Genomic DNA, 25,032 nt, shown 5'->3' with positions numbered 1-25,032 from the left:
TGGAACTTGCAACATGGGGTGTCCATGCGTGTGTCTTGTGGTGGGTGAGGTGAGATAGAAACTATCACTTTTGAGATTGCGGTCCTCACGCCTTAATATCCTCCCAATCTTACACTTTTTTTATCCAAAAAAAAAAAAAAAAAAGAGAGAGAGAAGAAAATCAACATAGAAAGAAAAGGTAGAGTACCATTTGTTTTATTTGTATTAGAATCTAATGAAGAGAAGTTAAGTCAATAAAATCTTCATTACTAGTATAAAATATTTTGAACCTTACAAGCTTTGAAGATAAGTTAATAAAAAGTAGTAATTTGGTGGGGGAATTATGTTTGAAACAAATTCAAGATTGAATTGATGATTAGTGGCCTTTTACTTGAGATTAAAAAAAAGATTAGATTTTCTTCACACAAAAAAAAAAAAAAGTGGTTAAGTGATTGGGCCAATCCATCATGCTTAAGACTTCTTTTCATGAGATAATGATAGACTCTTAAGTGATGAGCACTAAATGGGACCTCCAAGCGTGAGTGATATGTCATTGCAAGATAAGCACGTGTGGGTCTCACGTGCTATGATTCTTGTCCATCATACGTACAGACCCTAGATAGTGGGTGGTTGCACAAGTGTTTCATAAAAGATTTTGAGTTGTGGAAAGTACATAGTTTTAAAATCCAAAATTTATACTCGCTTCGATCAAGTAGAGTCGACTTTAGGGGTCCACACTGGACCAATTAAATTTGAGAACCAAACCAATCCGAAACATTTTGAATTGGATTGGTTCGGATTGAGCATAATTTGGTTCGGGTACAAATTGAAAAAAATAAAAATAAAAAAACGATTGATTTGGTTCAATTTTGGATTAGGGGTATAATAGAACCGAACCAATCCAAGAATCAAACTAATTTGTATATTTATTATTATATACATGAACAAGCAACATTTTGAGATTCTTGATGTTGGTTTTAAGAATAACTTTGATCTTCAATCATCCCTTACAAGGTAAATGTTAAAATTGACTTTCTTACTTTATTTTCTATTTTTTTTCATGATTTTTATTTTTAATGTATTATACGTGATGTTTTGTTTATGTTAAAATAATATGTTAATGTTTTGTTTATGCGTGTTATGTGTTATGTGTTATGTGTGATGCTTTGTTTAATATTTATTTTGCTTAGTTTTAAATTTTAACTATTTTAATTTTACTATTAAAAATAATAAGTATGAGAACCGATCCGAACCAAGGCTGGTTTGGATTGGTTCGATTTTATAAGATAATTGGATTGGTTTGATTCCAAATTTGTAAAATCAATCATGTTTGGTTCAGTTCCGATTTTGCCACAAATCCGAATCATGTGCACCCCTAGTCGACTTGATCCTCTGTGAGTCAATTTGGATAGAGTAACTAAAATATAAAAGTTGAACTAGATCTACGATGGATTAAATTATTCCACCCAAACGAAGTTGGTCTATACTATTGTCCTTTTAATCAATGCCGATCCGATTAATTTAGCTACATTGCACGATTAGAAGCATAATAATAAATTGTCGATGAAATATGTCATCTAAATACAACCTAATTATTGGAATTAAAGCAAAATCGAGAGTTATAGAACCAAAACCAATTCGTATGTACTCATAGGGGCGGGCTTACAGTGGGGCCACTTGACTGCACAAGAATTTTTAAAATCTATAAGAATTAATGTAGTATTGTAACCTTGAGGGGGTGGCTCAATGGCAATTTTGAATCCAATAAGTTGTGAGAGACTATAGGGTAGGGGTGTCAATGGGTACCCATTTACCCAGAATCAAACTGAAACCAAAATCGAAATTAGAATCGAAACTGAAACCGAAAACCCCGATTCCAATTTTCTTTCTATTAGAACCGATTAGAGTCAGGCCTAATATGGAACCGAATGGATAGGAATCAGAACCATTAGGTTCCATCCGATGGGTACCCGCAGGTACCTCGGAACCGATTTATTTTGTCATTTATTTTTACATTATACATAATTCAAAGTAATCCTATATTTTAAAATTAACATATATGATATAAAGTTCTTCAAATTTGATATAAACTAAATATTTGAGCTTAAGATGAGTCATTTCTTTTTAAACTTATTACTTGTAAAGGAAATAAATTTTAACATTTGAAAATTAGTCATTAAATAATTATTTTAGTGGAACAAATTATTATTAAGTTAATACTTTACAAATAATATGTTAGTTTTTAGAAGATTTTTTATATAATGATTTTGAAATATTTTTTCTCATTCGATTCTTGAGAATTGGTACCCATGATTTTTTATGGTTCCGGTTCCAATTCTAATTCCACTTATTTTAAAATAGGAACCGAAACCGACAAGAATTGGAATTGATAAAATATAAAGGTTATGGTTCCAATATTCATAGGAACCAAATCGAAACTGACCCATTGACACCCCTACTATAGGGTATGTTCAATACCCTGTATGAGCAATATTTCCTTAGGGTTATCTGCGAGGGCATTCTCTCACTTACCTGATGTGTGTGATGTACGAGTGTTACACATGCTAGAGGGAAGGGTCCCACATGCCTTAGTGTCAACCTTGACTCATCTAGTCCCCTAGTTGGACATAAGTCCTAACACCTCCCCAAGTTGTATCTTCAAGTCTTTATATACCCCTCCACATCAAGTGGCTACTTACATGTTGTAACACGTGACATGGTGAGATGGTACGTGCAGCCTGCAAAGCAAAAAAAAAATTGGACTTGTGAATGTCATGCATATTCAGATTAGAACTATACGTTTTTGGGGGATGGGTAGGGCATGAAATCTATTTTTTTTTCAGTGAAATAGAAGGGCCTCATACATGTAACATGTAGAACCTGACTGAAAAAGCACTAATTTTTTTCAGTGAAATAGAAGGGCCTCATACATGTACCAGGTAGAACCTGACTGAAAAAGCACTAAAGAAAAATAAAGAGAGGGGAAAGAACTACAATGGAGGACCCCAGGAATCTGGAAGGACGATATGGCTAAGGAATTGTACATCCTCAGAGCTGTAGAATTCCTTCTTTGCTTAGCACACTAAGGCATCTAACTTATGCTTGGGCTCATACAACTATAAAATGGTTAGGAACCTCACTGGATTTGGGGATTGTCTTCTAAATGGAAGTATTTAGGCTAATTCTTGTTGTCGATTGATTTTTTCAATAAGAGATCATATGACACTTTAGCGGTATTTTGGCAATTTTGATTAATTATTATTATTTTTTTTTTTTTAAGGTTATAACTTCAGAATATTTTTGGCAAATACCACATTGATACCTGAAGATGACATCAACAAATATTATACCGTCAACGAGCTTTGAACGTATGAAATTGGTGATCTCTAAAGATGAATAGGATTGAAGATTTGGTTGATTTTTTTAGATGCAGTACAATGAACCCTAATAGGGTTTTATATAAAAAACAGAGAAGAATCCTATATGGAACCAAGCTATATTTAAGGAAATCTAATCTAATAAAAATATATCTTAATCTTCATTCTAATCCTCAAAAGAACATTATTCGATGTGTAATAATACTTCATACCTAATATTTTAATTTCCTCTCTCAAACTCATGACAATCAATGGTGGTGTGATCTTGCTAAAATCTGAATCCTTGAAATTTGTTTACTTCATCTTGTATAATACGAACCACTTTTGTCAAATCAATCAGAGGCTTAATAAAGAGGAGTTTGATCACAATGTATTCAGAGGTTGTTTTAAAAAAGGAGCTTGATCACGAAAGATTTAGAGATTTTAAAAAATAAAATAAAACTTGGTCACTAGAGATTGAGAGGCTTTTTGAAAAAAGAGCTTGATCATAAGTGATTCAGAGGCTCTTCAGGGTAAAGAAACTTAGGGTTTTTGAGATCCATAGGCAATTGTTTTGTATTTTTCTAAAACATATAAGCATTGTCAACAAAGATTGGGCTCATGGGTTTCTAATTGATGTGAGACAATGGGTTTGTGCTTCAGATGGACTATTAGGTTGGGCGTTAATGGGTATTGGAATTATTAGTGAACCAAGATTAGAAAACGGGTTGGACTTGGGCTATTGGTGAAGAGCTTGAGTTGGATTTATCAACAATAATAATGAAAATACATGATTAAGATGGACATAAAAAATGGGCTTAGTGGATCATACTTCGGCCTAAAAGGTAAATTCACTGTTTAAAGTTTAAAACGCAAGCATCGACGGGCTAATGTGATCGGTCGGTCCGAATCCAGTGAGCAAAAAAGGACAAAAACAAAAAAAAAACTTGGCCTTTCATGTTTACAATGTTGGGATCATGTGTGTTTCCCATGAATCATTTGATCCTGTGCACTACTGAAAACTATAAGATTCTAAAGGAAAATTTTGACGGACCAAGGCCGACAAATTTTAGAAATCAAATTTAGACAGTTATGGGCTGTCAAATTTTTTTATGCTCCCTAGATTCAACTTCTTAGAGTCATTGAATTTCTCCCATTCTCCATTAATTTGACAATTTCAGCCCATCGAAAAAAAAAATCGACAATGAAAAATTCAATGGCATGGGCCCATCGAATATGGGTTTTTTCACGTTGTGCTGGACCCTATATGTACAAGCGTGTATTTTATAGAGAGCCAAAGGATTATCTACCCATGCACAAATGGACTTTGTTCAGCCTGCTCTTCATACTGTGGCTTGTATACAGTCTGACTGGGCTATTGGTGGGCATTTTAAAGCCCATTGGAGCAGAATTATTAAATGGACCAGGCTTTCCTTAAGTTCATAGGCTCGGATGACCAGCCCGGGCCCATCCCCTAACAACTCCTCCAATAAATTCTCTGTTCTATCCTATAAATAGTTGGAGTACACATAGAATTAACAAACTTCAGCTTGAATTTCGAGGCCTTCATCACATCAACTTCACCACCACTCAAATACTAAACTCTTAATTGTAACAAAAAGCAGAGAAAAAGCTTAAAAATCACAAATTTTTAATTTGCTGTTTTATAAACTATTGAGTCTATTATCAATCCATCAAATATTATTCCAATTAGTGAGCAATTGAACTTGTCCCACTTAATGCTACATCATTAAGTACACTACAGCTTATGAGAATGTACTCTCCCATACATTTGGTTGTTTGAATTCTTCTCCGCACAAAGAGGCACCTTGATTTTGCATGGTAACTCTGTTGTCGAATTGGGGACGAAAATCGTCAAAATTCCATAAGCCACTCCACAGACCTTCATCTTCCTTGGAATCAAACAAAAAGGCGTCATCTTGAAACATCATAGAGGGGCATTGGTCCTCCACGTTGGGGTACATGAAGACCATGTCGTGCTTATCATCCTCTTGTTGTTGTTTTTGTTGTTGTTGTTGTTCCCTCAAAGCTCGAATCCTAGGCTTCTTTTCACTTTGAGAGTACTTCGCTTTACCTTTGAAGTGAGTTCTCCAGTAATTTTTTATCTCGTTATCAGTCCTCCCAGGCAAGCACCGTGCAATTGTAGACCACCTATATTTTGTATTTTTTATTAATAATTTATTTATTTTTCATAAATATAATCAAATTCATATTGAAAGACTATAGTTGTAAATACTGAAAACTCTTCTCGACGTGAAATTCAATCTAAGTTGAGTTGACTCGAGAAACTACCATTAATCAACTTACTTGTTTCCCCACAAGGCATGAAGCTCTATGATGATGCCCTCCTCCTGAGGACTTAAATGACCTTTCTTAAGGCCAGGTCTAAGATAATTAACCCACCTAAGTCTACAACTCTTGCCACACCTATTCAATCCTGAAAACCCAAACAAGAATGATCAAAAAAAAAAACAAAACAAAACTAAGCCAACTCAACTCAAATGAGTGAATACTAAGTCCTTAGTTTCAAAGAATTAAGATTACCTGAAGACTTAGCTACTGAACTCCATTTTCCTTCCCCATGTAAACCAACATATTCAGTAAGCAATTTATCTTCTTCAGCTGTCCAAGGGCCCTTCCTCCACCCTTGTTCTTGAACTCCCAAACTAGCCAACCTTGCCATGTTATTAGACTTTATGAGTTAGTAAGAATGTTTCCTACTTATGTGACATAGGTTCACAATGTCTCCTCTCTATTTATATCCAACTTCTTTGAATCACTTTGATGTCTCTATCAAATATTATTCTCTCCACTCTTGTAAATCAAGGATGATTTCATAAGATCTATGATCTTTCCACCAAATTATCAAACCTTTAAGCTTGTAACAACAAGCCAAGTGTAACTCGTAGTCGTCATCAAATTTATTAAACTAAATAAATTAATTTAATGTCTTGAAACACTGATTCTGTCGTTTGCTGGAGCCAGATTGCTAATCATTAAGATTAAAGACACAACGTTTATATTCCCCCACCAGCTTTTTATAATAACACACCAAATATTGAAATCAGGGTACAAATAGTCATTTCTATTTTTAATGACCACATCTCCCATCCTTTCTAAAGAAGTTAATTTCATTTTCTAGATATGAGCTGATTTACAATGGGGGCAAATGGAGGAATTTGCCCTCATATGAATTTTAATTTTTTTTTAAGGATTTATGTGCTACTGCAATTGCAATTGATAATAGAGTTCCATCCCTATTGCCTAACACAGAGACAAAATCTTGGCTCCGTCTCTGTATAGAGAATCATTTTTTCGATCTCCGCCTTGGATGCATCAGAGTCGAAGGTCAAAGTTGACCTATAGAACTTGACTCTGCAGATGAACTTGAATCCGACCTTAATTTGTCTCATAACTCGAGCCGACATAAATCAACCGTGATAATTGTCCACATTACGCCTTTCAATTTTCTTATTAATTTTTTTTCATTTGATTTCAAAAAACTCTTTTATGTTTATTTTTGTATTAAAAAAATATATACTTAATTTTATTGATTGGTGTGTTATAAAAATTACAGTGTGTACATATAAATTTTCAAAAGAAAGCATAATGTCCATTTAGCTGAGCCAAGGACTAGTGGGTCGTTGATGTTTCCTTGAAAGCGTCCTTGAAACCAATGGTTGCACACCAGCTGTTGACCGACAAACTACTTAATCGCATGCTTTCGATATTATTTTATAGGCAAAAAGGCCAAGGGATGCCATTTCGAGTAATGGGGGGTGTTTTAAAAATGTGATAGATATGGTCTATGATGATGAGTCACGAGGGGACGCGTGGCCTTTATGACTAAATTACACTATAGATTTGGAATGTTTGGGCATTGTTTTATTGGTTAAAGCTATTTATTTATTAGAATTACACCCATATATAGGTAGTGATGGGTAATAAAACCTTAAAATAAAAAAGTGGTCGAATCGATTAGAGTTCAAAGATCTTGAAAAGTTCAAAGATTATGGTAAAATGGATTTTGGGATTTCTAGAAGGATCTTGAGATTTCAAAGATCATGGACTCCCAACACTTGTTATTAAACGTGTCTCACATTGGAGTAGTCATCATCATCGTGACCAAGTTAGAAGACTCATATTGGGTCATCATAGTCATGAAATTGCACATTTTAGATAATCTTAACTATTTATATCTTTTACGGGGAACTTCTTAATTTAATTGTTGATATAGGTGCAATAAGTTATTGGAAAAATCTGAAATTTATACCGAGGAAAATGTGGAAGTAACATTGAAATTAAAATCGTTTCAAACATTGCTGACGTAGATGTGGGTACAAAATCATAGATGTTTTTCGTTGCGATACGAATGAAATGCATCTATGGTTACGTGCATACCAATGTGTGAGATGTCAATTTCAATGTTATTCCAACATGACTCATATCCCAATGTTTGAATGAAAGCGATTTGTTTTGAAGTAAAGTGTAAAGGCTTTAGTTCTACATCAAATAGACACAAGTAAAAAAATGTAACTTTTATATGAAAACTCTTACATAATGTAGTAAATCCGAGAGAGAGATATGGGTAAAGCTCACGTGCACACTAGAACCCATGAGTTCTAGAGGGATTTTGACTCATTGGTCCAAAAAATCTTAGTGCGTGTACGTGCAAATAAGAGGCGTGCACAAAAGGGTGGGAGGGATTGCTCTGCCCACTTTTGCTAAAACAAATCGTTCTTAGAGACACAAGTGCTTCACCCCATGTGTCTTCCTATTTTCCTAGAGGATTAAGCCCCATCATTATTGGGAGATACACCATAGCATAGATATAGTGTGCATACACCTTATTTCTATTAATCGGTAATCTTAATTGATTTTTAAACACTCGAATACCTTTAGAAACACTGACCAAAAGCTCCAATACCACTTGGAGCTTTTGATTAAAAGAATCGTGGAACATATGGGGTGGTCTCTAGGGTGTCATTCTAAACCTATGTCACTTGATTTGTCGGTTTCAATTAGGTTTCATAGTTTGCCACTTTAGAAGTAACCCAATTTGTTGGGCACTTTGATAGAGGACATTTATGCCTTTAAATTTTGTCAAAGAGAAGTAGTAATTCAAGGAGCATGTCATCAGTTTCAAAACACTCTCTTACATTACCTAGATCAAGTTGGGCTATGGTTAGCCCTTCACAAAAATCAACAAATCTAAATTTGGCCCAATTGCATTCAGACCAATTTATGAGTCGGACCGTCCTTTTTCTTTAAGATAGGGAGTTGGTCTGATCAGTCTCCGCTGGTGCTCTATTACTTAATCGAACTATGGATCTGGCCCAAAAACAATTTCAGCTAGTTTAGCTAACATAAACCCATTCAATGGAAGGATGGGCCATGGCCCAAAAACAATTTTAGCTAATTTCCAAACCCAAACCCAGTCATGGAAACCTGGGCAGCCTGAGGTCACTTCAGCATTATTCTTTAAAATTAATTTGCTTATAATAATATGTACTTTTTGAGGAAAATAATAAATAAGTAATAAAAAGAGTATGGCCTCTTGGTTAATATATCAACAAATGGGGCTAAAACGGTAATTTTACTCAAATGCTAACGTCATTTTGGTCAAACAAAAAAAGAAGAAGAAACAGCTTTCTTGTAAGGCTGAGTAGGACAGACGACTAAAAACGCGTGAGGAATCTTATCAGAAAGAAAATTTCTAGCGTCCAACGTGGTCCCACGATCTTCATCAAATGAACGGCTGCGATGCTAGAGATTCCTCTTAGAAACTGATACCTAATCACATGATTGTTTCTCTATCAAGATAAGTGGTTCGATAGACACCCGTCTGTCCAACATCATAGTACGTTATAAAAGTTTGGTTCAGAAAACGCGTTACTCTCAATGCCAAAAAAGGTAATAAAATGAACGACCAGGATGCTTTAGATTTACAAACCCTAGATTAGATTGGAGGGTTGGATCATTATCTTCTTGTTTATTTAAAGACAGAGAGATTACCATAGAGAAAGTAATTAGGTTTGGCAGAAGATAGTGGAAGGGGGGCTGAGATTTGTGGGAGTTTTGGGAATGGGTTGGTCGGAAAGGTCCTCGTTCAAATCCAAAATTTCCTTTCCGATCCCACCCATTCCTAGGGTTTCACATAGTTCCTCCCCATCCTCTAATCTTCTTTTCTTCTCTAAAATCAAAGGAATTAGGGTTAGGGTTTTGAAGAAGTTGCAATGATGAGAGTAGGAAAGTGGGTTGGGCTTTCGGGAGCTTTGGGTGTGGGTGTAGGGGAAAGGAGAGGAGAGGAGAGCTTCTTGTATTTCCTTTCCCAAATCACCCATGCCGAAGGTTTCCGATTGTTCCCCCCTTTCCTTGAATCATCAAATCAAAGCTTTATTCCGATCTTGTACGATTCTGATCGTTGATTTGGTTGATGGGTTTGTTGTTTTGTAGCTTTCTTTGATCAACCCTTCTTACCATGATTACTGGATTTCTATTGGTTCTTATTTTGATCTGTTATTAGTTTATTTACCACGTTATTGAATATAGATCAAGGAAGAACTGGGTATTTTTTGGGTTTTTTTCTATCATTATAGCTATGAAATTATCACCTTTAAACATATTTAGTTTATTTTTTTCCATCATAGTTTATATTTTTGATGCATTTTCTATACTTTTTTTTATATATTAATGTTTACGATTTTATTTATGTTTATTTGAAGAAGCAAAAACAGATTTATTGTGCAGAAACTTGTTCATTTTGTGTTTGAAGAAAATCCTCAAAGGTGTTGCATTTTTATGCATGTATTGCTTACGACCCAATAAAATAGACTTGTTCTCTGGATATTTGAAGAAAATCCCCAAAAGGGATTTCGATTTCTTGTTAAGCATCTGATTCCTGGAAAGCCATACTCTGTTGTCCCCTACTGAATTGTTTGGCCTGACCACTTGTTGGGTCTACGGTAGATATTTGTGAAATGGGGCCATGTGCATCCTAAACGTTAACGTGTCTTTCTCATCACTACTTTACGTCAAATCTGAAATGATTGGTTTGACTACATTACTGTAATAACATTTCCAACTCAATTCTGTAAATCTTTATTTCAAATTTGTATCTTCTTCCTATTTGAAGGTGAAGATAATAAACGGCATTAATGAAAAAAATTTGACAAAATATGTTTTTCCAAGAAAAAAAAGAAAAAGGTAGTAAATAGTGATTTAGAGTGGAACCCCGATCCTTGTTAGCAATTTGGACTAATCGATTTTGGATTGCGAAGTCTAAACTTGTTGGAGTCAAAGTCTTACAGACCTTGAAGGGCATTTCCAAGGATTTCTGATAAATTTGTGGGTCCAAACTAAAAAACAATTGGCAATGAGTTGAAAGGCCTAACGAGAAAGGCCCGCTCCGATATCACGAGGTCCTTGAACTAAAGGAGAGAGACGTGGTAAGGAGAGAGGCTTGATCCCTGAACTAATAAGGAGAGAGACAAGGCAACTCTGATGTGGGACTAAACTCAACTAATTCATAGCTTGTTGTTGCTATGGTGTTTGGTTCGTCTTATGGCGGTGAAGTTGAGTATAAGAGGAGGATAAGGCAACATATTGCCATGAAAATGAAGTTGTGAAGTTACGACGATTGGGGTTCAAAACATAGGTCCACATACTAGTTACTGTTCATTATCCTATTTGTTGTCAAAATTAACGATTGATTTTCACTCTTTGAGTAGTTATTTTTTTTATTTATTAAACTCTGGAAATGAATAAATAAAAGATAATTGACAGTAAGTGGGTTATGATTTCCATCAAGAACTAGGAATTTTAATTAATCGGTGTCATTTCGTGTAAGAAAACAATGTAAGAATTGGTTGAAATTACTCAGTCATCTATTTGTCACTATTTTTTTCCAATAAGATATTGAAATGGATGAAATAATTTTTTTTTATTTGAAATAATTGCAGAAAATTCTCTATTCGTTTTGATTCCAAGTGTAGATTGAGGTCAAGGAGTACAAGAAATTGGTTGAAAAATTAAAAAGAAAAAGAGTATCTAAAATAATTAGCAAAACATGGATGATGTGTTTTAAGTCACTCAAAATATTAATAACAAATTTACACTTTAATAATTGTTGACCTCCTACGGATCCCGTTAAGGGATTTATATTGCACTTATTCCAATTATCATACTTGAAAAATCTAATATTATTATTTATTATCACTACCTACCCATGTTACAATTGAGTAATTTAAACGCCTGTTAACTTCCTTGGAATTGGTTGTTGTTTCTCAAGCTTTCTCTTCAGAATAGAACCTTAATTCTCTATCATTTGGCACCACCATAGGAAGTCATAATTCTTCCATCGAAAGTGGGTAGGGTAGAGATTTAAATGATGCGTCTAACTCTCCATCATTCACCACCACCATAGGAAGTCATTATTATACCATCGAAAGTTAGTGGGCAAGATTTAAATTATGCGTCTTCATCAAGAAGGTTGTGTGATCCATTGAGTTACCATGAAGCATCATAATAACAATCAAAGTTCACATCAACCCATTATCTAATTAGTGCATTTTGTTTAAAAGTTTGGGTTTGTTAGACGTATTAGCGTTATTCATATAGCAAATACCATAAATCAAACTATAACTGATTTAATGAGTCATTTGCAGTTTAACAGTGTAAATTGACGTATGAGTTAGTTTTTGAGATAATCATATGATTATTACCAGGAGTAACCAAGTAACTTTCCTTTACAAGATCGGCAATACTCAAGCATTAGTCCAAGTGTCATTTGGAAAAAAACCTTTGCAAATTATGATCATCGATTGTGTCAAGAGATTGCTTGTGACCCTAGGATTAGTTAAGTGTTCTAAGAGGCATACCTATCATGTTAGAAAATCTAATCCTACACTGAATTATCCATGCTTTGAAAATTATTTATAACAATTTTCAATTTACTTTAAAAATATTAAGATAAAATGAATTTGAAAAAGATTGCTCATTTTGTAACTCAACTTGACAGTGTAACTCAAAAACTCATTGATGTGGCAGTTGCAAGAATCGTAGATTTTTCTCTCAGGATATACAATTGCAAATGTTTTATGGAGATGTGCAATTGTGTATCCTGAAGGGAAAAATCTACGATTTTTGTAGGGTATAGATCAGTTTAGACATCTTTTTTTATGAACTCCACAAACAAGAAATGGGAGTACATATATATTAGGAAAAATTATTTAATGCACTCGGTGGGAAGAATTTCTTTCTAATCCCTTAATTTTCTCCATTGTAATTTGATGGTTTATGTAATAAACATTTTTCTTTCTTTCTTTGAACAACTTCAACGCGTTCGGGCTCTTATTTTGTATTGTCTCTCAACTGCAATTTTACAAAGTCAAAATCATCCAAAATCACTCCAATACACTCGGGTTGGGTTCACTATTTCAAAATATGAGAAAGAGAGAGAGAGAGAGAGAGGGAGTTTCTCTCCCTCTAATTGTTGACGATAAAAACAAGACAATTGTGAAATAGGGAACATATCATCTGTGGTACTTCTTTTCTGCAGTATCGTGTAGTACTCCTTCACTAGTAGAGAAGCCACCCAAAAAATTAAGATCTGTCCCATCAGCCATGTAGTGATCATGGTTTGAAAAAACAAATATTCTAAAAAACGTATTTTATGTTTGATCGGTTGGATTGAAATTGAACTGTTATTGCCTTCCAACATTTTTAACATAAGGATTTTTATATTTGTATGACATGGAACTTTCTCAACAGTCAAATGAAAAAAGTATCGTAGATGATCCATTCTTCTTGTAAAATATTTTATTATAACTGAATTTGTGGAGAGTCATTTTAGATCTTAAATCTTGAATAGGCAAAATTACTCTCACAATAAAATACCTAATAGATGTGCCTACTTGAGTTAGAGTTGCTCTTACTGCCTCCCATCCCTGTTCCGGCCAGTGAGTTTGATTGTCAAGATGGACAATTCCAATCATTGAAATCAACCCTTCATCAAATCCTCGAGATAAAAAAAAGTATAAATTGTCAATTTCGACGATTGAACATGAATCACCTGTTGTCATAATAGTCCTCCCAACGTGTATACGCTGAATTGTGGTGGTCAACAATTTGATTTGTTATCTCGGTAATTTGAGTTTGTCGTTTTATCGGGATTCGGGGAAATGAATAGACCGAGTTAACTCTCTAACCTATTCGATTCCTAGATAATAAGTCAACGAAGCACTAAAACGTTCTTCTTGTCTTCTATCACTTGGAAGTTGGAAATCTAAGATGACTCCAAATACTAACGCTCCATCTCACCTGCTCTCCTCTTCAAAATTCAAATCGAATCCCAATAACACCTCTTATAAATACTAATTTCTAACCAAAAACCTTCTCTAAATTTAGCAGAAAATATTTCATCTCTAAAATTAGCAGAAACAAATGGGTTCATCTCCGCCATTAAAACCCCTCCCTGATATCAACCTAAGCCTTACCCTATCTTCCCATTCTACCTTCGAAACCCTAAAACCCGAAGAAAGAGGGATCCGACTCATCCACCTCCTGTTAACGTGCGCCACTCATGTTTCATCCGGTAATCTCCACCACGCAGACGCCTTTCTCCACCAAATCTCGCAGCTTTCTTCGGTAACCGGTGACTCAATGCAGCGACTCGCCGCCCAGTTCGCTTCGGCACTTGCGGTTCGGCTCGTCAAGGGTTGGCCTGCTCTTTATAAAGTCCTAAACCATTCTCAACTTCCCAAACTCGAACCGGACCCTTCCCGGTTCATCTTCGCCCAAAGCTTCCCTTACCTACGTGTCGCCTACAACATCATCAACCGAACCTTGATCCGAACCATGGCCGATGAGCGATTCGTCCATATTGTCGATCTAGGTTCGGGTGATCCAAACGTGTGGGGTCCACTCTTTCGGTGTTTCTCACAAGTGCCACGTGGATCGCCACATTTAAAGATCACGTGCGTTAATAGTGACAAAGAGGTTTTACACAACTTAGGTTCCAAGCTTGTAAAAGAGGCTGAGGTTTTAGATGTACCCTTTCAATTTAACCCTTTGAATGTTGACTTAAAGGATTTGACCATTGACATGCTAAATGTGAGATCAGGTGAAGCTTTAGCCATTACATCTGTGTTGAACCTACATGTCTTATTGGCCGAAGAAGAAGAAGAAGAAGGCATTGGTGCGCATCTCGGAGATAAAAAGATCAATGGTGATAAGGAATGTCAGCCCATGAACGATTTCTTAAAAATGGTTCGATCCCTGTCACCGAAAGTGGTATTATTAGTGGAACAAGAGTCGGATCACAATTCGACCCGTTTAATAGACCGATTCGTTGACGGATTGTACTACTATAGTGCAGTTTTTGACTCTATTGAAGCAAATTCGGGATCAATGTCGTTCCGAGAACGATTGGCATTAGAGGAGATGTTTGGCAAAGAGATTGAGAACATAGTGGCATGTGAAGGGATAGAGAGGAATGCAAGGCATGAACGATATATGAGGTGGATGGGTAGGTTGGGTCGGGCGGGATTCAAACCGATTCGTCTATGGTATGATGCAATGGTGAACGCAAAGCAATCGATCGAATATTGCACAAATGACAGTTACAAGGTTCTAAGTGAGAGGGGTAGTTTAATGATATGTTGGCATGAACGACCCTTATATTCGGTATCAGCGTGGCACTGTTAATAATTCCTCTAAGTTTCTTAGCGAAAACCCTTACGGTTTCAAATAACTTGCATGTAGATTTGTACGTGTTTGTTTCGATGTTCTTTAAAAAAAAAAAAAAAATCTTTCTATAATGATTTAAATTCAACGATCGCAGTCAGATTTTATTCATAATTAAATGTACGGCTCGTAACTCATAAGGATAATATTTTGTACGATTTTATTGAGTAATTCTTGTTACAATCTATTCTAAGAACTATATAAGAAGTTGATGAGAAATTATAATTTAAATGTACAATTGAAAATTATCAAATTTAAATCAATTTTTTATGAAATTAAAATATCTGAATATTTTGTGAGAATGACCTATAAGATATAACCATTTAAATTCAAGCACTTCTTTTCTTGGGCCAGATCCATGGCTAAAATCAGTGCCTTCCATATGAAGTCCACCAAAGGCTGGCAGTGGGCCTTTTTCATGTTGGGTTCATTGAGTGAAGCCATGGCAACATTTTTTAACAGATTTGATAACATCGGTAATAAACAAGACAAAAGTTTCAATAGAAGTTTATTAACTAATTAAAATTTTAAAATAATCACAATTATTCATAAGTCGCCACATGTCGCAACAACAACAAGGTTTTAAGCCCAAATTGGAAACATTATCTATCCATAGTTAGCAAGCTAGCATACATATATCTCATTATTTTTAGGGGAAAATTAATTAAAAGACCTTGCTGTAGGGCCGTCTTTCTAAATTCCCAGAGTTTTAGGGCAATACCTTAATGACCCATTTAGTAAAATCTTTCTTTCTTCACCCAATAAAACATTGAAGTCGAATCGTTCAGATCAACTATTAAAATCGTCATTCTTAACAAATTGAATTGTTAATCTTGACAATTTGAATTGTTAGCCTCAATGACTCATATTCAAATGTCGAGATTGATAATTTATAATTGTTGATCTTGATCATAAAAGTCAATATCGACAATTGGATCAAAGGTTGATCTCAATGATGTGAATTGTTGATCTCACCAATGAAACGTGGGGAGAGGGTGTATTAAGAAAGAAAAAGTTTGCTAAATGGACTATCAAGTTACTGTGAAAAAGTTAGGAGGTTTTTATAGAGAAATCCCTTAATTAAGGTTCTTTGGTAATTTTCCCAATTTTTAAAATTTAAACTTGGGGTGCAACTTGATCTGGTTCAAATCGAGAACTAAACCAATAGCTTTGAACTGCTTTGGTTCAGTTCTAGGTTAAGAAAATGGATTTCAGTTTAATTCTCAATTCAAGGTTCCTATAGAACTGAATCAAATCAAGGACCAATCCCTCTATGACTTACTACTTTTTAGGAGTTTGGACATAGCTTAAAGACTGACTTTTTATTTCTTAATGGAAAGATTAATAATTTATCTATTTTATTAAAAATATGTTGCTTCCAAGCACGTTTGTAGGATATTGATCAAATTGACTTGATTTAATGGGCAATTGAGTTCTAGTTTTTACTTAGAGGAATGGACCTATGTCGGGAAAGTTCTGATTTGACCCCATCAAACCAAACTACACCCCAAGTTAAGACTTCCATGCATGTTTGTGAACCAAATACACACAATTCTAATTGGCTTCCAAGTGTCCACCATCACCACCGACCAGAAATAATCGTAGGGCTTATAACACGTTGTATATCCAACAAACAGGGGTTTTGCTGAGATCATGTCTTACGTCTTCGATTATATAGGCTTAAGTAACATTGCATAAAGTCCAAGATGACGAAAACTGGTCTGAATGCAAGTTTGAGTCTTACATGTATGTCAAATAAGGGGAGCTCCCATAAGCCTGACCATTATTCTGAGTCACACACAAACACGTGTACCATGTTACGTTTTTCTTTTTTTTTTTTTTTTTGTAAAATATGCCCCACCCCTTCCCCCACCATTTTGGTTTCTTTAGTGGGCGGTGGTGTTGTGAGGCATATTTTCCAAAGATGTAACATGATACATGTGTCAACTTGAGATCAGTATCATCGTATCTTGGGAGATCTATGGATCACAAAAGAACCATCCCAAGCCCAAGCTTCCGAGTCTAGGCATGGTCGACATCTCGAAATCAAGAATTAAAAAAGGGAAAGATTGTAGCTTGGAAAGCTTAGAAGTGCACAATGAACATTCTGAGGCCTTAAGCTTAAACCTAAACTTCAGATTAGGCAGGGTAGTTGCACAATTAGAGCAATCAGACTGCAATCATGGCCAGAACCTACGCAACATTATCTATTCCAATGCCCTATAATTTTTTTTGTTGTGAAAGTACATAATGTTTTTTTTAGAGAATCAATGATTATAGCGATTAAGAGATCTGATTTGAGCGTATGAGGGTCTTTGATATGCATACACACACGGAATTCTACATGTATAATTTATATCCCAAGGAAAAGTGGTCAAGCTCTACCTCAAAAAATGGAGAGGTCTTGAGTTCGAACCTTCTTGTCGGCCACTGATAAAGATTTATCATGACTTACTTAGCATGTGTGGTTTGTGGGGTATTACATGTATTGAAGATGATCTAAGAGGTCAATTGCTTACCCTTGCTAGTCGGGCCTCTGGGTTGGACACCCCATCATCCAAAAATATATATGACACTTGCTTCATTCATCTTACAAAGTTTTACCTTGCAAATACGTACACAGTCGTACCAAATTTTCATGTATCAAGACATCCTACAAGTCGTACCAACAAAACCCTTATTTTTTTACGTGAAAATAAAATAGGAATTTGTTTAGATATATTGTGGAAGAAGTATGATTTAAATTTTTAAGGACGCTAACGACCCCATTAAAGTTTTGAACTTTAGCCTTTTACCTCACATTTATAGTGATCTGTTGCTAATGTCCCTCTCACTTTGCTTTAGAACTGTTTTATTCTCCTCCACGAAAAATGCTGTGGCAAGGACATAGTTAATGTCCAATAGCATTACATTAAGCTTATAAAATTTATTCCATTTACACACAATGCATGTGGCAAATGTGTTGCACATATCACCTACTTTTTAATTTTTATGTGATATTCATGTTGGAAAATGACATAATTGTCTTGAAATAGATATTGCGTGTTCAAATATTCTTGAAGATTTGATTTAGTGATCAACTTGATAGACAATAACACTCCTCTAGTTTCAAAAAAATTCCAAAGTAAAATCGATGGATCAATCAAATCAATCGAATTGTACTAATAATTTCATTTAAAATTAAACTGTGAAAGATTACACTAAAAGAAAACATCGTATTTTGATATAATAATTAAAAAATAAAATAAAATCAAGCACACCCATTTGATTATTTTCTTTTAAATAAGTAATCTTTTTTCAATGTAAGTGTCTTAAAGTTTAGACACTTAAATTATATGCAAATCATTAATTGTTATATAGTGGAGTGTAGAATAGAAGTAAGAATGTGTCCTCTATTCTTCTATAATTGAGAGATCTAAGAAAAAATAAGGTGTGGAGGGAAGGACAAAAGGCCAAAATGCAACTACTGGCTTTCAATTCTCACACTTTTATTGGCTTTTTGTGATAATTAATTAGTTGATGCAACCACTGGCCTTGAATGCTCCTGCCTCTAATGATTTTTTGTAACATTAAATTGAGTGGGACCAAGCATTTGGTCCAATGATGTTCATATCAAAGAGTTTGAGAGGGACAAATGCATCAATAAGGTATAAGGCAACAACTTTACTCAAAAGTGAGATAGCTGTCATTGCCTTATTGGCAAATGCCCTTGGCTTCAGGTCAAGGGGGTATCCACATTAATGTTTCCTCTTCCAACATCAAAAACCCTATCTTCTAACCCTAAGTTTTTTCAGACACGTGGCATATCCACACACACACAATTTTGGATGTATTTTAAGATTTCAATTGAGTCATTTATTTTGTAAGTAAGGATACCAAAAATTTATATATTTTATCTCATCATTGTCCTTATCTTAATAATAATCTTATCCTAAAGATGTTTGATCAAGAGTCATGTTAGGAGATGGTGAAGCGGATTTCGCCCTTTTTTTTTTTTTTTTTTGAGTCATGATGAATGCACGTGGTTTGGATATGTGACTGACATGGCAAGGGCACAGAACCATAGATCTTTTTCTTCGAGATACACAAAAAAATATCTACAGTTATGTGCCTTTGTCACATCAACTGTGTACATTCATCATTATTCTTTGTTTTTTTTTTTTTATCTTCTTGACTTGAGAATGACAAAGTAGTGTAAAGGAATCACTACAATCCATCAACTAATGTTAATACTCTTATGTTAACAATCCATCAACTTTTCTTTTTTTTTTTATTTAAAAAAATTAATGAATATGTAAAATGTAATTATGTAGCTAATCATAGGGTCCTTAGCAACCTCCCAACCACGATTTTTCAGAAATGCCCTTAACATACGTTTTTCTATCTTGTCTCATAATACTAAAGTGAGGATATCATTGTCATTGTGCAATAAAATTGTATATATAATTTTTTGATAAATGTCCTGAAGATATGATTTTTTTTTATTCTTGTCCCATAATGTAAAAAGTAAAGATATCATTGTTATTGTCCAACAAAATTTTGTATATAATTTTTTGAGATCTTTTTATTGGTACAAATTTGTCATAGCAAAATGACAATAATACTCTTACTTTATGTTTCCTCTACTTAAAAGATGAAATAGAGTATGGATGGTATACCCTAAGGGAGAAGGGCTGAAATCCTACTCCGACACGTTAGATTTTATCACATAAGATTTTAACAATCCTCTCGAATATATGTGATCGAGATTCTATGATAAATATCTTTTAGATATATTAGTTGAAAAGAAGATGTTGAACTAACTTTGTTGGACATTGTGCTGAAGTGACAGTGCATAGAGATTTGTAGATTTTTTTTCTTTGTATCTCGAGAAAAAAAAAACCTATGATTTCTTATGCAGTGTCACGTCAGTACAATTTCCAACGAAGTTAGTCTAGAAAACCTCTTATTAAAAACTAAGGATTGTAAAGATCGTTAATGTTTCTACCATAAGCCTTGTTATAGTGACTTAATATAACACTCGAAATTGTATTATATGTGTAAAGAATCATCAATATTTCTTGAGTGTATAATACACTTATTAGGGCCAAAATACTAAGGTTATTCTTTCAAGGAGGGGAGACTACGTTTTCTTGGACGGTTGGTGGGGGTGGTCCAATAAATCCTTCATTTCTAGTACACTAGGAGGGGTGTGGACGCACATACTTGGATTACAAGTGATAGTTACAAGAATGATGAATAAGTAAATAGTACCAGACGACATCAAACAAGGATAATCATTGCGGTCCTTTCCTTTTTGCCCTTTTCAAATATTACTCTTCTAACTTTATTATTTTTTCTCTTCTTCTTCCCCCTTTTTTTCATAATACCCTTTAACTTTACTTTATTTTCTCTTTTACCCCTTAATCCCAAAGAAGATACGTGTATCATAATTACGAATAAATTCTAATATAATAATAAAATATAATTGTGGATCGCATTCATTTATCTCAATTTATATATCTACAAAAAATATATCACAAGTATTGATGTTACCATTTCTCTTACCTCTTTTCTTCTACTCCTTTTTAATAATAATTATATATTATTTTTTCTCTTTTCATCTTTTCTCATAATACCCTTCAAAATTTATTATCTTTTCTCTTTTACCCTCTTAAACTGTTGCGAAGAAGATTTCCATCTAAGATGTATAAAGAGAAAGAGAAAATTTTATTAAATTACTACAACTATAATCAAATAAAACAAAAAAGTTAATCCAAAAATGAAAAAGTGTTCTGGCAAAGAATTTGAAGATTAGGGTTAAAGCAGCATGTGACCCTAGACGTAGACGTAGTGGTTGGCTACAAGGCTTTTCCAAAGAACGGATGGATGGATGGATGGATGGATGGATGGCTTCTTACTAGGTGTCCATGGATTTGATATAAAGGTGCTTTTGATGAGCTTTAGAGTTAGTGCAGTTGTGGGTCCGTCCTCATCTTCTGCTCTTACCCTATCATGACACGTGGTATCAAGACAGAGGTTCACGTGGCACCTCCCAGTGTCATGTCACACTCCAATATCATCAATGGTGGTGCTTTCCAATTCCCCACTTCACCTCAATCAAAGTAGTGACAAAAACATTTTTATCACTCTTTCTTGTGTGATTCATCAAATCTTCTAACATGCGCATGGGGCACACCATGGCAGGTTGACCCTAACTTGTTTTGTTTTTTTGTACTTATTTAGATAATGTACTAAACCTTAATTTAATCATTCTTATGATTAGAAAATCAAATCTTCATTATGTCTACTAATCATTATTTTAAAAAAAAGTCATTATGAGTAGACCACACCACCATCATCATCATTATTATTGTTATTATTTTATCCGATAATAGAGTTTAGAATTATAATCAATTATAAACATTTTGAAAAGAGTCGGGATTTTCTGACTCCTCCCTCTAACATATTCTCTTAACGTGGCATGTACAAAATCATGGATTTTTTTTCTCAGAATACATACTTGTACATCCCAATAAATATGTGCAATTTATGTATCTCGATGAAAAATCTATGATTCTAACACATGTCATGTTAGGAGAGTATGTCATGGGAGAAGAGGAAAAGAGGGAGAGGGAGGGGGATGAGGGAAATCATTATTCTGTTAAATTTTTTTTATCAGACCATAAACACTTTCATTGAGATACAAGTCAAAAAGCATCTATGGTTCATACACACTATTTCACGTCAGGATGTGTGATATGAGGTACAATCTTGAAGCCACTTCAAATATAATGATAAAATAAATCATAGCCATATAAAAGTTATTACTATTGTAACAAAACTTGAGGTGTTGGTTCCAAATACATGTCCCCCACTAGGTCACATCAAATTGTATAGGTAAGATACACAACTCAATACTCTTGCACCCTATTGGTCCAATGTACTTGGGATGAACCATCTATTTGTTGGACCTTTTTCGTAAAAAAACAATTTGATTGATGATTTTTAACCATTTCAATTATAAAGAGAATTGTGGGTAAAACAAACATTACCACTTAAAAATTACTTAAATCCAATGGCTAGAAATCATCATAGTCTCTCTCTCTCTCTCTCTCTCTCTCTCTCTCTCTCTCTCTCTTATTTGTGAGTCGTGATAAATCAACATGGCAAAACATATGTGGCTTGTACACGACTATCGTGGAAGGACACATAATCATAGATTTTTTTTCCTCAGAATACACAAGAAAAAAGATCAACGATTTTGTGTCCTTGCCACGTCATCCATGTCCAGACTACTATGTTTTGCATTTATCATTAATCTTCGATTTTGAGGGTTTTCAAAAGTCTATCAAATGATGGTACACCATTATTTACTACGTGAAGAATATGGGGGACAGGTATTTGTGATCAACGCATCTAAGTTTCCTCTTATCTTTAAGTCGTTCAATAAATCTTTTCTCTTCTTAACCTTGACCAAGTATGATCAATTGATGATCTAAATCTCTTTAAATTTTTTAGGATGACGAAAGTGTCCCTGTCAAATGTCTCACCTATTTTATAAAGAATAACAACCTTTTAGAGAGGGGACCAACAAGAGAGTCCAAAGGTCATAAAAGGAGTACTGTATTATCTACTACTTAAGTAACATGGTCTCAACACTCAAGTCCTAGGCTCTTACATTTATAGGCCAGACAATTAGGACACCAAGGAAAATGATTATAATGAGGGGTATTTTAGTCATTCAAAATTTACTATATCAATTATTGAACCTTCTCTATTTATTGATATAAGTCAAATAAATACACATTGACATTTACAATCTCCATATGCACCAAAAAGTACTATGCTACACCAATTCAATAATCTAATGTGGGCCCATATAGAAAAAGTCTTTCTATCAAAGTTGTCTCAACAATTATGAACCTCTTCTTTTAGTCCCTCTTTCATCAAGGATAGGCTTTTATCTTCAAACGATAAGAAATTTTTTTTTGCAGATCATAAATATCAAATCATTTTATTTGTGTAAAACCTTATAGTTTATTACTTCCGTTAATGCGGTGTTTCTTTTACACCGCATTGTTAATTAGAAGCTTAATTGAAGAGAAGGTTTGTGTCAAGTTGACAATCAATGTAAAAACTTCACCACCCAACACTTGAATCATGATCTTTCCCTTCGTTTAGTAGTCATAGTAATTGTTTCCCATAGATCGATGATGCATTATCGTAGAATCCGAATGTAATGGAAATTTTAAGGTGGTCAATTGATGAGAAGTAAACTTTTCAAAAGAGTCCTTGTTTTAGATGGTATGAGTCTGTGTAAAGAAGTCAGATTAGAAATGTAAGATCTGTTTCGTCAAATTTTTTGTGTTAAAACTAGTAATAAAGAAAGAAATGATTAATGTAATTAATACTAATGCACACCCTCGTACTGGGTATCGAACTCCCTAAGGACACTAACAACTTATTGATCTGAAGTTTCCATTGAGCTAATCCTTCAGGGTTCCCACGTGGTTAATGCCCGTAGGTCGTGAGTTTGATACTCAGTATGAGCATTAATTTCTCAGGAGCCATCCACGAAGGCATACCTTTACTTACCTGGTGCGTTTGATGTGCGGACGTTTCACATGCCTGGGGACTAATCCTTGGACAAAATCATGGTCTATGGACTAGGCCAAGTCCATATATAGGCCCACTCCACTGTCTACAGGGATACTCTGTTACAAAAAAAAAAATACTAATGCTACCCCAAGTTGGAATACGAAAAAACAGTGTACACTCTATGAAGATATGCATGAATTATTATTCAAAGAATTTTTTATGGCGAAAAGAAATTAATATATAGAAGAAGACTTAGACAGTCACGTGCAATCTTAAGCATAGGATATGAGAAGGTGTTTGATTTACTTATATTTGAAAAAAATAAAATAAAATGCAATATCTAAATTTGCAATTTCCATATGACCTTGTGATAGCAAAATATATATTTGAAAAAGAGGGATAAGTTTTAAGAACTTCCATTGATGGAAATAAACATAAAGTTTTTTTTTTTTCTAATTAAGAGAAATGTCATTTCATTACAAAACATAGATTCATTCTAAATGTTACATAAAACCTTAAGAATGAGAATCAACCTAAAGGATCATAGTTAATCAGTTGATGGAATCTAAAATAAGAAAAATCGTAGACTTTTATAAAATAAAATAAATAAAAAAATGTGGAATTTAGATGCGGATAGCACACATATTTGTCATAATTATTATGTTAGAATTTACAAAGGTGAAGTAGATGATACTCCAATTGAAGTATAAAAATATGTGAAGAATTTCTATGATTATTGGAAAATATCGTCTTAAAAAAAAAAATTCAAAAAGTGTATTTCTTAAGAAAATGTTTCTTGGTGTTTGATAGGATGTGAGGAAAAGTAAAAAAGAGGTACTATGAGTAAAGAAAAATTAGTCGGTAAAAGAAAATTTCTCAAAGCAATCACTTTTCTTACCTTGATTAAATTATGGATGAGGGTTGAGAGATTAAGGATAATGTTATTGACAAGAGTCATATTAATCTGATGCCCCCCTCTGACATACGACCCCATCACAAAATCATAGGCCGTTTGCCTTGGGATATACAAGAAAAAGATTTATGATTCTACATATCCTGAGGCAAATGATCATTGGTCTTGTGAGGGAGGCATTTGAAAATCATTATTCTATTTAAACTTAGAATTATATGATTAAAATAGAGGTAAATTGACGCATTCCTATTAAAATAAAATGAAAATCATACAAGATCAACCCCGTTTTATGAAGATAAATCATGAGCAATTAAGTGTAACGAAGATGGGGATGTTTGTTAAAATGCACAAGCAAAATGTAATTTTTTTCCAATGGCATGAATGCATTTGAATTGACAAAAGACGTGATTTTAGACAAAATTGAATGGAATGACACGA

At 34.2% G+C, this 25,032-nt stretch overlaps 1 protein-coding gene and 1 pseudogene across 1 annotated transcript; one reads left to right on the top strand and one right to left on the bottom strand.

Moving 5' to 3' along the window:
• Positions 1-5,063: 5,063 nt before the first annotated feature.
• On the bottom strand, positions 5,064-6,039 carry LOC147399242 (MYB-like transcription factor EOBI). Its single transcript, XM_086449047.1, has 3 exons — positions 5,901-6,039; positions 5,664-5,793; positions 5,064-5,507 (listed from the first exon to the last, which is right to left on the bottom strand). Exons 1-3 carry the CDS (start codon positions 6,037-6,039, stop codon positions 5,102-5,104), a joined length of 675 nt encoding a protein of 224 aa, XP_086305173.1. The 3' UTR covers positions 5,064-5,101.
• Positions 6,040-9,097: 3,058 nt separating this feature from the next.
• Positions 9,098-15,240, top strand: LOC147399241 (scarecrow-like protein 3 pseudogene; annotated as a pseudogene).
• The last annotated feature ends 9,792 nt before the right edge of the window (positions 15,241-25,032 follow it).

This window comes from Akebia trifoliata, chromosome 7, assembly GCF_017979445.1.
Source record: "Akebia trifoliata isolate Shusen 1 chromosome 7, ASM1797944v1, whole genome shotgun sequence".
NCBI lineage: Eukaryota > Viridiplantae > Streptophyta > Magnoliopsida > Ranunculales > Lardizabalaceae > Akebia > Akebia trifoliata.
Note: the sequence above shows the minus strand (reverse complement) of the source record. Positions and strands in the feature narration are given on the sequence as shown.

Bases quoted from the DNA above. Each gene is read 5' to 3' on its own strand.
- LOC147399242 (XM_086449047.1), bottom strand. From the start codon at position 6,039: ATGGCAAGGTTGGCTAGTTTGGGAGTTCAAGAACAAGGGTGGAGGAAG. The intron at 5,794-5,900 runs GTAATCTTAATT...TTGGGTTTTCAG, and splicing joins TTCAGTAGCTAAGTCTTCAG to GATTGAATAGGTGTGGCAAG. The intron at 5,508-5,663 runs GTAAGTTGATTA...TACAAAATATAG, and splicing joins CATGCCTTGTGGGGAAACAA to GTGGTCTACAATTGCACGGT.